The 14,743-nt window shown below is 39.4% G+C and overlaps 1 protein-coding gene across 1 annotated transcript; it reads right to left on the reverse strand.

Annotated features, from left to right (window-relative positions):
* Window positions 1–878: 878 nt before the first annotated feature.
* On the reverse strand, window positions 879–7,572 carry LOC144638282 (release factor glutamine methyltransferase-like). Its single transcript, XM_078497509.1, has 2 exons — window positions 7,436–7,572; window positions 879–2,022 (listed from the first exon to the last, which is right to left on the reverse strand). The coding sequence occupies exon 2, from the start codon at window positions 2,008–2,010 to the stop codon at window positions 1,258–1,260; it is 753 nt and encodes a 250-aa protein (XP_078353635.1). The 5' UTR covers window positions 2,011–2,022; window positions 7,436–7,572; the 3' UTR covers window positions 879–1,257.
* Window positions 7,573–14,743: the final 7,171 nt, after the last annotated feature.

A 14,743-nucleotide genomic window follows, 5' to 3' on the forward strand; every position in this document is an offset into this window, starting at 1 on the left:
GATTACATCATCTACTTAATATCTTTTTCAGTTGGCGACGATCTCGCCCAACACATACTGGACTGGTGCGGAGGAAACAAATCGTATTCGAAATGCTGTTGGCTCGGTTAAAGCACGAAAGAAAACCATTTTGTCGAGACTCCTCGTAGCAAAAAGACGTGGCAATGCTCACAGAAGTGGCACCGCAAAGCGTCAGCCTCTTAAGCCCCACTCAACTGAAAAGTACGAAAAAGGTACGATAACAGCCAAAAGAAATAATGCACCTCCTAGCTGAGTAGCTCAAGTAAACATTTGGCGACTAATTTCCTTCAGCTTTATTTTCAACTGAGGTCATTGCGACACTTTCAGGGCCGGAAACATATCACACCGAATTCCTTGCTCGTCACTAGTCAGGAACGAAGTAGCCTGTGTACAGCCGTCCCCCTCCTCTTCCCGATTTTTTTTAGGGGAGGGGCGCGGCTGTACACAGGCTAGGAACGAAGGTCCCTCACTCACTGGGCGACCCATTCAACTCCTTCGTTTTGTTTCTCATTCCTCCTGGACAATCGCGTTCAAGATCGACTTGCTAGCATGCTCATGTTTTTCATCTTACTCTTTCGTTTCTGCTGGACTGGTGACGAGAAAGAATTCCAATAATAAACATCGACTTACTGAAAGTCGATTTCCTATAATACGGTATCTTGATTATATGTGTGTGTGTGTGTGGGGGGGGGGGGGGGAGAGCGGGCGGGCGGGCGAAAACGCACAGCTTCCCCCCCCCCCACCACCACCCCCAACCCCGTAGCCAGTGATCTTTCTGCCCAGAAGTAGTTATTTTTGTGTTAACTGTAGAAATCCCAGTAGGAATAGTCCGGTTAATAAAATTATAAACCAGAACGTCTCATATGAACACTCAATCTGATTTTATTTCTTGTTTGCTACAAGCTTTCGTTACCTAGCTTTAAAAAACAAACATTTTAAAGATAACTGTAACACAACATGATACATCGTCATTTAACCAAACATTTAAATCTATAAAAGACAAAAAGAAAATTTGAAAAGGAGCTAAAAAAAATACTGCTTCACAAAAATTGAGGAGAATAAAAGTCATGTTCAAATGTTAATAAGTAAAATTTTCAACCTTGTGATCTAAATAGTTATACCTGGCCAAAAAATTACCTCAAAAACCTTATGAAATAAAGAAGTACGAACTTTACACTCGCTCCCACTCCCCTCCCCTAAAAAAAATCATTTTGTTTAAATTTTGAGAAAACAATTTTATTCTTGCTTCAGAAACTCCACAATAGATACATCAAATTCTTCTTGTTCGTCTCCTTCCCCCATGAAACAGTTCTTTCTTGAAGAGATTTTGTAATTCCACCCTGCTTCCTTCACCACTCTATCGAAAAGCTCTTTTGAACCAATAGTGAAAGAGAAGGCAACGAAAATTCTACCATTTTCCTTAAGATAGTTTTTGGCTTCCAAGAGGTAACGGCGAATGCCTTGGTATTTCGGGTCAATCATACTACGCGTTATCATATCTAGGTCGGTCCCAGGCTCCGTTCCCTGGCCAAACCAAGGGGGGTCCCAGTAGATCATGTTGAATTTTTTGCCAGTGAATATTTCGTGGCTGAACACATCAGAAATCACGACTTTGACTCGGGCGTCGACTCCGTGCAGTTTTGCATTTTCAATGGTGTTTTTCACAGCCGTTTCGTTGATATCTGTGGCCAAAACATGACATTTTGGTGAAGCTAAAGCTGCCAGGATTGCGGTGTACCCAGCACCACAACCAACTTCCAGGAAATCAAATGATTCTTCCTCGGCTTTCTTAGTCAAATCTCCTTTAAGCTCTTCAAGAATTAGCTTATTCATGATCTCAATGCAATCAGACCAAGCGTCCGGATGCATAACCCCTGGAAAAATCAGAAACTCTTTTCCCATGATATTTGTTCGCGGCTTGGTTGTGGCCAGCGAGATCATTTCATCTGCTGCTGGTCTGCGCCCTTCGACTTCGGTAAGAGTGCTCATTGTGCAATTCACCTGGGAAAAGAAGGAGTTAAACAAATTATTTCCGATTCATTTTTATTTTATTTTTGCTGCAAAACACACATATTACAAATACAACATCTAAATTATTTCCGATTCATTTAATTTTATCTGTTATCATCTCCCCCTCCCGGGCAATTCCCAGGATAAATTCACCCTTCGAAACCGGAGATGGAGAATTGCCGCCCTCTGACAAAAAAAAATCTTGTACAGTCAACTCTCCCTTAACGGACACCTCCTATAAGACGGACACCTCTTTAAGACGGGCAACTGGTGTTGGTCCCGTCCCTGCCATTTTTCAGTCATTTTACTGCAACTGAACTCCCTATAAGACCTTTAAGACGGACACCTCTCTAAAACGTCCCGACGGTGTCCGTTTTAGAGAGAGATGTCTGTATGTCCTGTATGGCAATAATGTTTGTATCCTCGATGACTAAACCCCGACACAAGCTGCTAATGCTAAGATGCGGTAAAAATGAACTGGAAGGGAAAAGAGAGATAATCATAACCATCATTCCGTTATATTTAAGACGATTTGACGGCGTTTGTCTACACTGCGAAAAACGACAGCAACGTAACGTTTACAGCTAGGCAAAACAAAAAACTAATCAAGAGCGGTGAACCCGTGCGCTGTTAAGCCCTGACCAAACGGCACGGCAAGTAGACGCAAGTTGAAAACTTGCGTCCACTTGCGTCTCCTTTTGTCCAGGAATTGCGTACACTTGCGTTGACTTGCGTACCGTCTTGCGTCGACTCACGTTCACTTTGGTCAAGATCAAGTTCACACTTGAGTTAACGAAATTGTTTCACCGTTTGGCCACCCATCGCCAGTCAACGCATTTTCTGCAGTTTACTTCAAATACTGAATTGCACCTCGTAGCATTTTAAATGACTTTTTGCAAACTTGCGTGCACTTGCGACTTAACTTGCGTGTCCGTTTGGTCACCCAACGCAAGTCTGTACGCAAGTTGAACTTGCGACTTCTTGCATCCACTTGCGTTACCGTTCGGCCAGTGCTTAATCCCGGGGGGGGGGGGGGCACTCAAAAAAGTTTTATACGGGGAGGCTCCGCCCCAAGCTTTTACCCCTTACCCTTTTATATACCATTTTGACAGAAATTGTACCCCTTTCGTATACCTTTTACTGAAAAAAGGTACCCCTTTCATATACCTAAAAGACATGGCATAGACTTAAAACTACTATATCAATCGTGTTAGAACTAATTATGGCAAATTTAATTTACACTTTTCTGGTCCCTCCATCTGGAATAACTTGGATGAAGAACTAAAAAGTCTATCTCTTCGTTCATTTAAGCAAACTATGAAAAAGCGTTATTTAAGTACTTATGGTTAATGCTGGCTTAGTATTTTAATTTTCTTTTCGCTCGTATTAAACTAATATTAACAAATTTTAGTTCAAACATTAACTGGTACTGTTTTTCTTTTTTTTTTCCCATGTTCCCTTTTTTCCCTACTTTTCTAAATTAAATTATCACTTATACATACTTAGTTACATTGTACTTATTTATTTTTATTTCATTTTATATTTTTTTTTCTTTTCTGCATGGTACTTAATTACTTAGTACTTGTCTTATTTTACTTTTGTCTTCTTTTATGTACAACCTAGTCAAAGCAATTAAATTTTTTTTTAACTACTCAGCTGGTTTAGTTTATTTCTATTCTGAGTAGTTTTTTTGCCTATTCTAGTTAATTTATATTATGCTGTAATTTATCTTCTATTTAATTTGGCAAAATAAAATGGTTGTTGTTGTTGTTGTTGTTGTTAGTTTTCTTGTCATTTTTTATGCAGTGCTTAATAAATTAAAATAATACAGCCATAAAGTGCGTCTGTTCGAAATATTTTAACTAAAGGCCCTTTTAAAAACCTAAATGACGGATTTTCATATCCTTTCGTATACCAAAACTTTGAAATCCCTACCCTTTTATATACCTGAAGCCTGAAAAAGGTACCCCTTTCGGGCGGAGCCTCCCCGTATAGGCCATTATATGGAGTACCCCCCCCCCCCGTGCTTTAGCGAGGAGGGGAGAGGGGGAAGGGCACCAGGATGGCGAATGGTGTCTAGAAAATTGTAGGTCTCTGAATCTCTTGATCCGATCTCGAAATCCTTTGGAATAGGTCACGATGATTTTAGTCTCGGAGTCTCATAAGAAATGGGTTCCTATTTCTAACAAGCGAGATCGGATCAATTTAGGTTTCTGGGAAACTGCTCACCTACCCCTCCCCAAACCTAACATTAACCCTTACTTATCGCTTTGGGCAAAATGTTAGGTTTGGGGAGGGGTAGGTGAGCAGTTTCCCAGAAAGCTAAATTGATCCGCGAGATCCTACTTGGAGTGACAAAACAAAGATGATACGCTGCTCGTTAAAGCTGTGGTTAAAGGTGAATCACTTTCATTATTCCTACATGCACCCCTTGAGTCCTAACTAAACCAACGGGAAGACTGAAGTATTTAAAAAAATATATATTTGTGAATAAATTTGATGCTTCAGTGAAAGCGAGTTTGGATCAAGCGAACATTTGCATGCCTGCGCCGCAGACGAAACTAACCCCTAGCCGGGGTTACGTCAGCGACGCAGGTTAACATTTGTATGCTCAAATAATTTGAAACTGTAAAGCTTAAAACAAACCCAGAGTTTGGTACCTTAAGACAACATCATTCCATGCATGTCTTGTTTTCCGAACAGTACACTAGTACAACTTTAGTGTCAAACATCGCAATCCTTCAAACGAAACCAGTCTATTGAGAAGGAATTAATAATCGCCCAAGGTGTTCTTCGGTCCATTGATCAAATCAATAGGAAGCTAAACTGGGTGCTTTAGTTTAATGATGTCACGAACGACTTGTCAAGCTAACTGGCAATTTAATTTAATTGCTCTTTTCACACAGTATCTGCAGTGTGAGAGGTATGCTTGTCTTTCAAAAGAAGGGAATGTGTATTTCGAACTTGCTGCCATTTTGTTTCGCCTATCCCAGTTGAATTTAAGTTACTTGAATTCTAATTTATACTTTCTACAAATGAATAGCATCTTAGATTTTTTTTATAAATATTTTATAATATTATTTACTATTATGTTTTGGTTTTTCTTTAGGGGGTCGGCTCTATAGAGCGGTTTTCACTTGAGTGTCGAAAGTAAATTGCGTTTGCTTTGGTTTTGAATTACTACGCTTAGTGATTGGCTTAAAAATCTCGCGCCACTTTCTTAGCCAATAAGAAGTAAAACCAAAACCAATCGTGACTCGCTCGCACACGTCTTTCCGCGCTTCGTGCCAGCTACATGTATTTGCTTCGAGTTTTGATTGGTTCACTGGATTGTCTGTGTCCTTTGTGATTGGCCAGAGTAATTACTTTGGTTTTGGTTTTACGACACTCAACTGAAAACTGCTCTATGAGGATTGGGTTCCTCCCTGCCGACACCCTTTTGCAATACTGTTATTATTATTTTCTCCGGCTCTTTTTAATTGCAATGAAGTTGTTATAAATTAAATAAATAAATAAAGTAAATAAATAAATAAATAAAATTAAAACTTTTCCCGTAAACTGTCCGCGAAGAAAATTGCAAATGAGCGGCGTCACATCTCATCACATGCGCGACAGGCTAACTGTGTTAGACATTTTATAATCAACAAGTTACGATAATTTCTTTGTCTATCTACCTCTGTTACCAGGTTAGCCCCATACCTATTAAATAGGTTTGTGGCTAGCTTGCTAACAGAGGTAAACTCACGCGACTCATATTAGAGTCTCCAGAAAGCGCATACCGTAAAATTCCGGTTATAAGCCCTGGGCTTATACAACTTCATAAGGGTTTTTGGGTGGGCTTATAAGGGGAGGGGCTTATATCCGGGAGGGCTTATAAGCGGAATAAAAAAAACATCGTTCCGAAACGGGCCACGGGAGTTGATCGAAATACGTTTTTAAGTTAAAAACGCATAATAAAGCAACATTTAGCCCTGTTCAGTACTGTCATCCGGTAGAGGGGGGCTTATATCCGGGGGTGGGGGGCTTATAATCGGATGTATTTTTTTTGTTTCCAGGTAGATGGGCTTATAACCGGGGGGCTTATAAGCAGGGGGGGGGCTTATAACCGGAATTTTACGGTATTTGATAACTTAATTACTACTGTTATTAGCTGTGATCCATTAATCATGATTAATTTGCAAAATTATTAAGCACTTGTTGAAACGAACCCAAAATTTGCTAAGGCTTTCCTGAGTGTAACCAGTCGTAAGTCACGGTCTAGGATTTTCTAACAAGGGACTAGGCATCTTGGATTTCACTCAGTCGACGTCACCCCTATCGGGGAAATTTTGAAAATCTGAGCTTTCAGAAATGCCATTTCCTGCAGTCGAATTCTGAGTCATGCAATATTTACTGTCGTATATTAACTCGTAAGATTTTTACTGAGCTTATATTGATAAATGCGCAACTTTCAATCGTGTAGCTATCATTTTTTAGCCTTTTCTGTGTTGCTTTCCCATTTCAGCAGTAATCGCATATCATGTCGCTTGTTAGCCTCCAACGCAGACATTCTTTGGGCTCGTCACGCGTGACGAGGCTGGTCGCTTTGTCGATGTTTAGAAATTCCTGTGTCACCAACATTCAGGGCCGCGTCGCTTATCGCTTTTACCCCTAGGAAGGTCTCAAAGACGACGTTTAATACTGCCCGAGCCATAAACCGTAGACTTTCAATAAAGTCCCCCGTCTTATTCATGTCCCGCCGGGCGAAGGACGATTCGCTACTAGCCCCGGCGAAAAGAAAAATTGTTGTCCGATTTCGTTCGATGACCGAACAAAATCGAATTTAATCGTTCGATTAGATTCGATTTCGTTTGATTGAGTTCGATGAAAAATTTGTTCGATTTCGTTCGATTTGATACGCCGGGCTTGACAGCTTCGGCCTATTGTACTTGAGAAGTCGACTTGTGGACTCGAGAAGTTGACTTGAGGCAAGTCTGATGAACACATAAACCGACAAAATTTCCCCGTTTCTTCAAGCTATGCCACCAACTGCTTCCTAATTAAATCGCGCTAGCAATAGTAGGCTAACAGCCCGGGCAAACAGACTTCAAGGCCGGGGGAACCGGTCTCGCGCGAACGAACGACCACAATTCAGTCAATGCACTTCACCGATGACCAGCGAGAGTGAACAGTAAATAAAGGGAATAAATTTTGGGGTAGCCTGCGTGGCTGGCGTTCAAAATGTAGGGAGAGGGAAAAACGAGAAACGCTAAGAGCTTGTCGTTTGCTCCTCTCCCAAGCCTTTGAACGCCTGACACGCAAGCAAATCTTGCAGCATCTAATGTTTTCCTTACAAAGATGTCCGCTTAATATGGTGTCCGATAAAAACAGGTTTCAATGTTTTACAAATTCATTCCCAACTTACCTCACGCAGACAGCGACCTTCTGTAAAAAAGATACAGTATTACAGAACGAACTTAAACACTTCAAGTTATATGTTTGATCTGTGCGTGACTGACCACGGCATGTGAAACAAAGGACCTTTATGAAGGCATACATAACAACAACATTAACAGGCGACTTACACGATGACGTCATTTTACTATTTAATCGGGCGTGGCCGATTTAAGGTTTACCCTTTGGTCGTCCTAGAGCGTAGTCTCCTGGCGCGGCCAAAAAGACGGGGATAGCTCGGGGTTGCTACAAAACCGCTACGGGTGACGCATACCGCAATGGTTTTCATTTTAGTTTTGACAGGAAATCGTTGCAGGCACACTTGGTCGACTTTTGGGTTAATGTGTAATCAGGTTGTGTTTTTTTGCTTCGGCGGAAGGACAGAGAAAAAAAGCTTACGGGGCAAAGTACAGTATGGGGCCCAGTTCTCGGCCACTTTTGACGTAAACTTGTATTTCTTACCTCAGAAGAATCGCAGGAACTTAAAATTTCTCCCAGAGCTAGCTACATTATTCAGCTTTTTGGTGTAAAGCTATCGACCGGTCAAAAATTAATTTGCCCGAGCAATAATAAAAATAAAAGCTCCATTTGTGGGCCCAGTTCTCGGCAACCTTGGCCCAGTTCTCGGCCACTAAAAAGCTTGTCCGTAATTATCTGTAAAAAATGCTCAATTAATTTTCACAGTCAGAAAATCACTCTGTAAACCTATTTATACTATATCGATCCCAAATTATTTTTATGATGCTTTGTTTTACTTTAGAAAAGAAGGATTTTAACGCGCCTAGTTGCCTATGTGCAGGTTCTGGCAAAACCGCATTGTGTGACCCGTGCATTTAGATGGTTTATTTTGCAGTGAAAAGGTCTTGAAAGATTTAGGTGTTGTAGAAATAATAGACAAGACAAGAGTCAGCTCAAAACTTAGAGATAAGATTGAACTTTATTTTTAAAACATTTATTTCTTTCATTCTGGCAGCAGCAGATGAAATTATATTAAAAACCAAGCGCTAAGCTGTGATAGCGAGCAGGGTGGCCGAGAACTGGCAAATACGCAAACGTCGCAAGAAAAAATTTCGAAGTAAATTAAGACCAAAAAATACAACGGTTCAACGAAAAGTTAACTAAAGCAGAAAGCTGAATTATTCTACGTTTCACATGCCAAAAATTAGCTCGTATGGTGGGGGCTTTTGGATAAAATACGAATTTAACTACATCCATGAATTTGGAGCCGTAAACAAACAACTTTTTTGGGAATGCAAATTCACCTACCTCCGCGTAAACTCGACGTGTGAGCTTTCTATATCGAATTGAACGATCAAACTCAAGATACTTAAAGCACATGAATCAGTCTATCGTTTGAAGGAAATACCTTTTTCTTTTGATTCAACTGGAGTGTGAAAAAACGCGTTAAACACAAAGTGGCCGAGAACTGGCCCCATACTGTACTGATATTCACCATTGTGAAATTGCACTTACTTTGACAAGTTAAAGTTATTTTTGTAAATGAAAAAGGTAACGTCATTGATGTCACGCAGTGTTTTTTTTTTTAGCAAACTAGATGGTTTGCTGGTTTCTGACTATGAATGGGGGTGTGATCTTGCGGTATATTTTTTGAGCCTGACTCCGCCGTAAAACTTTTTTTTTATTTAGCAAGAACTGTGTCGATTTTCATTTCTGAACAATTGGTCGTCAAGTCGTTTGTCACAAAGAGTAGAATGTTTGTACAGCATGTTTTGGAATTATTTTAGATTTGGTTAGTAAGACGCTTCTGAAGACCTGAGCAAAACATTGGGAATGTACAGTATTACTAGGAACTTGAATGGAATTTTTCACAAGTTGGATAAAGGTATCAACTGAAAAAAATGGAATTCAAAATGAGAACTTGGATTTTGTTGTAATTAAATTTTATCGCGGATTGGATGCATAATATCACGGCTTTGAAAGTCTTCAAATAATTAGAAAGGTTCCTTTCTTCCTTTTGATCTTATTGTTATTTTCATGTATTGATTATTCGAAAGTGGTTTTCGTTGATACGAAAAAAAAAACCGGTTTTCACTGAATTGCTTGAAGTATTTTTAGACGTGATAATATTGGCTTAATCAAATTACATTGTGCACGAAATATTTGTTATTCTTTTGTCTTGAAACTTTGAGGAAATTGAAATTTTTGTTTGACAGTAGTGTATGAAAGGCATTTTATAGAACTGAATAAAAAATTAGAAACTTTGATAAAGGTTATTTCAAAGATTTATTTTGCCTGATTTTGAAGGGTTTCAGGAGTTTTAAAGAGTGCTGGTAAACGGCTGTATGTTGTTTGTGATTACGGATCTTATTTAGTTTCGAACGCTCTAATTTTTGAAAGGTTAAAACAGGGTAAAACCGGGCGGTTTCATGAGTTTTTTGGGTAGAAAGGTACGGTGGTGGTCAAAAAAAAATGTTTAGAAAGGAATGACTGTAGTAGCACGTAAGTCGGAGGTTTGCGTGAGTCACGGGGTATAGTATGCGTGAGCTGGATTTCCGGCGTCACAACGGCATGTTTTGTTTACTGAAAGATACACTCGACGTTTAGTTAGCTTAGTCGGCTTGGGAAACTATTTTAAAAATGAATGTTGTAATAGTTAATTAATAGTAATCTAGAATTAACCCACTCTCGATTGGAGTCTGTTCTGGATTCGCGCTACCTTTTCGCCGCGAAGGAATTTTGTAAAATTTCGCTAGTGGAAAGAGGTACTGTAAGAACAGTATCAATAACTCAAAAGGAGGAACTTCTTTGTAGCTCTGAATTAAGACGTATGATAAAATTTTAGAATAAGAAACTTTCGATATATGGTTTTCATATTGTTTTTGTCAATTTCCTTTTGTGGCAGATTTTTTGAGAATCAGCTTTTCTTTCGTGTGATGACAGACACAGGACAGAACGAGAGGTGGATGAGAAAGATGCCGAAGATGAATATATAGGCACCGAAAAACGACAAGAACCGTCAAGGACTTATCTTTAGAGGGCGGGGAGTTTTGGCATACTGTATTTTGAGGACTGGACTGGACTAGTAAAACGCGGACTAGTAAAACGCGGAATTGTAAAACGCGGACTAGTATAACGCGGACTAGTAAAACGCGGACTTGTAAAACGCGGACTAGTAAAACGCAGACTCAGGTAAAACGCGGACTTGTAAAAGGCGGACCAGTAAAACGCGGACTAGTAAAACGCGGACTTGTAAAACGCGGACTTGTAAAACGAGGGCTTGTTAAGCACGGACTTGTAGAGCGCGGACTTGTAAAACAAGCGCTTGTAAATCGGATAAAACTAAACGGTTTAGCGAGCGAAACAATTTGTGTTTGAAGCTCTTGTGTGTTTCTTCGACGGCATATTTCTAGCTTTTTTGAGCACTCTATGGTCTGTTTTAGCGTGGAGATGTTTTTGCAGTATAGCACATGTTCGTTCTGCAAACCCCTACTAAAACAACGGGATTGATGCTATGAGTTGTGTGCATATGTTTCTTTCTTTCCACTACTTGACGTCTGTTGAGTGCAGTCGTTTTTATTGCTCGCACGAGGTAGAACGGGGCCCGTCCAGAAATCAACAGTCAATTGTAAATAAAGGTGACGGGCCTACACGACTCCTACGTTCGTGACATTAGAATATTTGCCGTTAAATGTTTAAATTCGGTCTTTCGACCTTATTTGCTTCTGACTTCTTTCTGAGGGTACTGTTTTAATTTGGGGGCAGTATGTGGTAAATAAAGGTGACGGGCCTACACGACTCCTACGTTCGTGACATTAGAACATTTGCCGTTATATGTTCAAATTCGGTCTTTCGACCTTATTTGCTTCTGACTTCTTTCTGAGGTTACTGTTTTTTTGAGACATTATGTATTGAAGAGAGCCGTAAGATGATTGTGGCCAAGGAATTCGAAGTGTCTAGAGGCGTTTTACAAGTCCGCGTTTTACTAGTCCGCGTTTTACTAGTCCAGTCCAGTCTACAAGTTAAAGACACATCAAGACCACCCCACTGTGAATTGCCATAGCACAGACAAAATTATAGTCAATATCTTATGTGTTTTTAAGAGAATTACATAAGAACCAAGGCATGTCTTGTCTTGCCTTACATTGACATGCAATAATTTGGAAATACTAAGCTCGTAACAGTTTAAGACAGAATCCATCAGGAATTTGAGTAACATTAATTTTAGTTACGCAAAAATTGAGCACCAGAATAATTTAAATCCTTGTGTTCTTTCATACCTTGTTAAAGGCTTGACATGTGATAACACCAACATAACACCAACAACAGTTCTTTATCAGTGGGGATTGAAGAAAAAAATGGAAACATCATCACACAGTTGACCCCCATGCAAAAACACTCCAGGATGTCACGGGGCTGTTTGGTGTCCGTCTGCCAATTTCTAACTTCAAATTCCAATGTTAAATTCACATTAAATTTTCAATATTTCTTAGTTGTCTAAATTTTACTAATTCTTTTAAAAAAACTATCACCTGCCAAACATCCCCAAAAATCACTCAAAAAATTACAAAATACCGCAATACATAGATACATGAGATGAGTGAAGTTTCCTTGGATTCCTTGAAACACCAACAAGATATTTCCGTTTAAGGTGGCTGATAATGGGTTTCAGTATTTCCCAGTCCTTATACTTTGGTTCAGGACTAAAAGCCTTCATCAATTGCTATTACAGTAATGGTATGAAACAAATGTTCAATCATTCATCAACAAGTTGTGATCATTTTCTTGACAATAGTAGTTCCCCGGTAAACAGTTGTAGTACTGTCCCATCAAAGTGCAATGCCTGGAAAATACCGAAAAGCACACGACCTTCAGGTGAAACCGCACCTTACAGTATTACCAATACACTGCACTTTGCTAAGTCTTAAAACTTTACATTGTCTATTCGTCTACTTCAATCGTTTATTTGTATTGTGTGAGATACATTTATAAATTGAAACCATCATGTCTTTAAGTAATAATGCAATCTCGACAACGTTCTAGATATTATATTATGCACACTAATACAGCTCATGCAAGCCCTGTGACTTACACAAACACAGTCGGACTGAGTGCTTAACTTAAGTAACTGCTTCGTGGTTTCTGCTGTACTGAACCCTGCCTTTCAAGGCAAAGCGCCCGATTTTAAGCTTCTCAAGCTTCTCAATGTTCTTGTTGTTTTTGTTTCATCTTTTACATACCTTACTCTTAGTTATTTTTAAGTTTTCAAAATAATATTCGGGAAAATGAATACGCGCGAAAAAAAAAAAAGAATTTCGCGAATTAATACCATATTGTACAATAAAATTTTAAATGTTTGGAACTGCAACTATTTACCCTTGAAATACCATTCCGTCTTGTTTTCGACTAGCAATAAATCGGCCAAAACCTCTTTAGTACAGTCACCAAAGTTTCCGTTAGTAGGCTCCTTGTAGTTAGTTACACTGATCAAGACCCTTGTATATTTTCAGTAGTTCCTTACTCCTACTCTGAAGATTGATCGATAAAACACTGACACAATGGCGAAATTTCATACACTTTTGCTTAATACAATTTTTCTTGCAATCGCGAAAATTAATACTCGCGAAATTCGCCTCCCGAATTTTCGTTAAGAACGCGCGAAAATTAGTAAGAATAAGCACAGGCGGCCCAAGCTCACGATGTGAGGAGTTCAAATAACACTCTTTTGAAATACGCGAAACGTGACTCTCGCCTGGTGGCATATGGAGGTGTTGTGTTACAACGATTCGTATTTATAAAGGTTTGTATGGGTGAAAACGCTTTTGAATTTATAGCTAAATATAATGATATTTTGACAATAACAACAGATATAACAACAAGAAATCGAGGGAAGTTGATTTTATTGTCAAAATATCATTATATTTAGCTATAAATTCAAAAGCGTTTTCTCCCATACAAACCTTTATACAGTCAACTCTCGCCTTGCGGACACCCCGCTATTACGGACGCTCGATATTACGGACAAAATTCAGATCCCCGGCGAAAGTTATAGAGGTTTAACTGGAAATGACTCCCGCTATTACGGACTCTCGCTATTACGGAATTACGGACACTTTCGTGGTACCAAAAGAACAATTTTATTGTTTTGACTCTCGATAAAGCGGACACCATGAACTTCTCACATAACATTATTGCAGAAAATTGAAGTGTGTTAAATACTATTTGTCGAAACACACTTCAGAAGTCTTCTGCAATAATTATTTTTGCATCAATTGCTTCAGTAGCTGTACACCAGACTTTGCTTTTTCACTTCAGCTTGCGCCCTTTTCTTTCAGACGACTCCTTTTGAGAGATCAAACCCTCAAACCCTTGACCATTGTCATTCTCCATACCTAACGACTACTGAGTCTTTTCACGACTGTTGATAAGCTCGTCATAGCCCATACTATTTAACCTATGTTAACGCCATTTTTTTCCTCACACCCCGCTATTACGGACTCTCGCTATTACGGACACTAAACGAAGTCCCGAGCGTGTCCGCTATAACGAGAGTTGACTGTAAATATGAATCGTTGTAACACAACACCTCCATATGCCACCAGGCGAGAGTCACGTTTCGCGTATTTCAAAAGAGTGTTATTTGAACTCCTCACATCGTGAGCTTGGGCCGCCTGTGGAATAAGGCATTAATACTGCTGTATCTTATTCTTTTTAGGCGATGACGTCAGTCAAGCCTTATGCCAGAGGCAGTGGGCGGAATTTCTACCACTTTCTGTTTCGATTCTGTTGCGATCGACCGATCAATAGGACTCAATAGAACCGAATGAGTTAACAAGAAATCGCTGCAAAAAACACGAAGCAAAATACGCCTGGAAAATTAGAAAGGACTGATACAAAGTATGAACGAAAGAGACAAATTATGTATTTGCGAGTTTTATTGAATTCAGTGAACAGACATGATCACATCTCTACATTTACTAATACAATGGAAAACGCTTGACCTTGCGTGTCGCTCGCGAGAAGTATTGAATATCGTATATTGAATGTCACACGACAAAATAACGCAAGTTTTTGTTGAACAATCATTCAACACAGAAATTGTCAGCTACTTTTATTTAGTATACGTTTATTTTCCTGAAAATTTGCTAAGACCCCCTTGGGAAACGTCATCGCCTCTGCATGCACTGCATGCCGTTTTTTATATATGGCTGTCATGTTACGTATTATCCACTTGTATACTTATACTTATACTTTAGGAGCCGTTAAGTTTATCTCACTCCAGCTCTGGCCCTGTAGAAGACTAGTTGACCTGTCGAAATAT

Source organism: Oculina patagonica, chromosome 14 (genome assembly GCF_052425735.1).
Source record: "Oculina patagonica isolate OP01 chromosome 14, crgOcupat, whole genome shotgun sequence".
Classification (NCBI taxonomy): Eukaryota; Metazoa; Cnidaria; class Anthozoa; order Scleractinia; family Oculinidae; genus Oculina; species Oculina patagonica.

Excerpts from the sequence above, each read along its gene's own strand:
- LOC144638282 (XM_078497509.1), bottom strand. The coding sequence starts at position 2,010 with ATGAGCACTCTTACCGAAGTCGAAGGGCGCAGACCAGCAGCAGATGAA.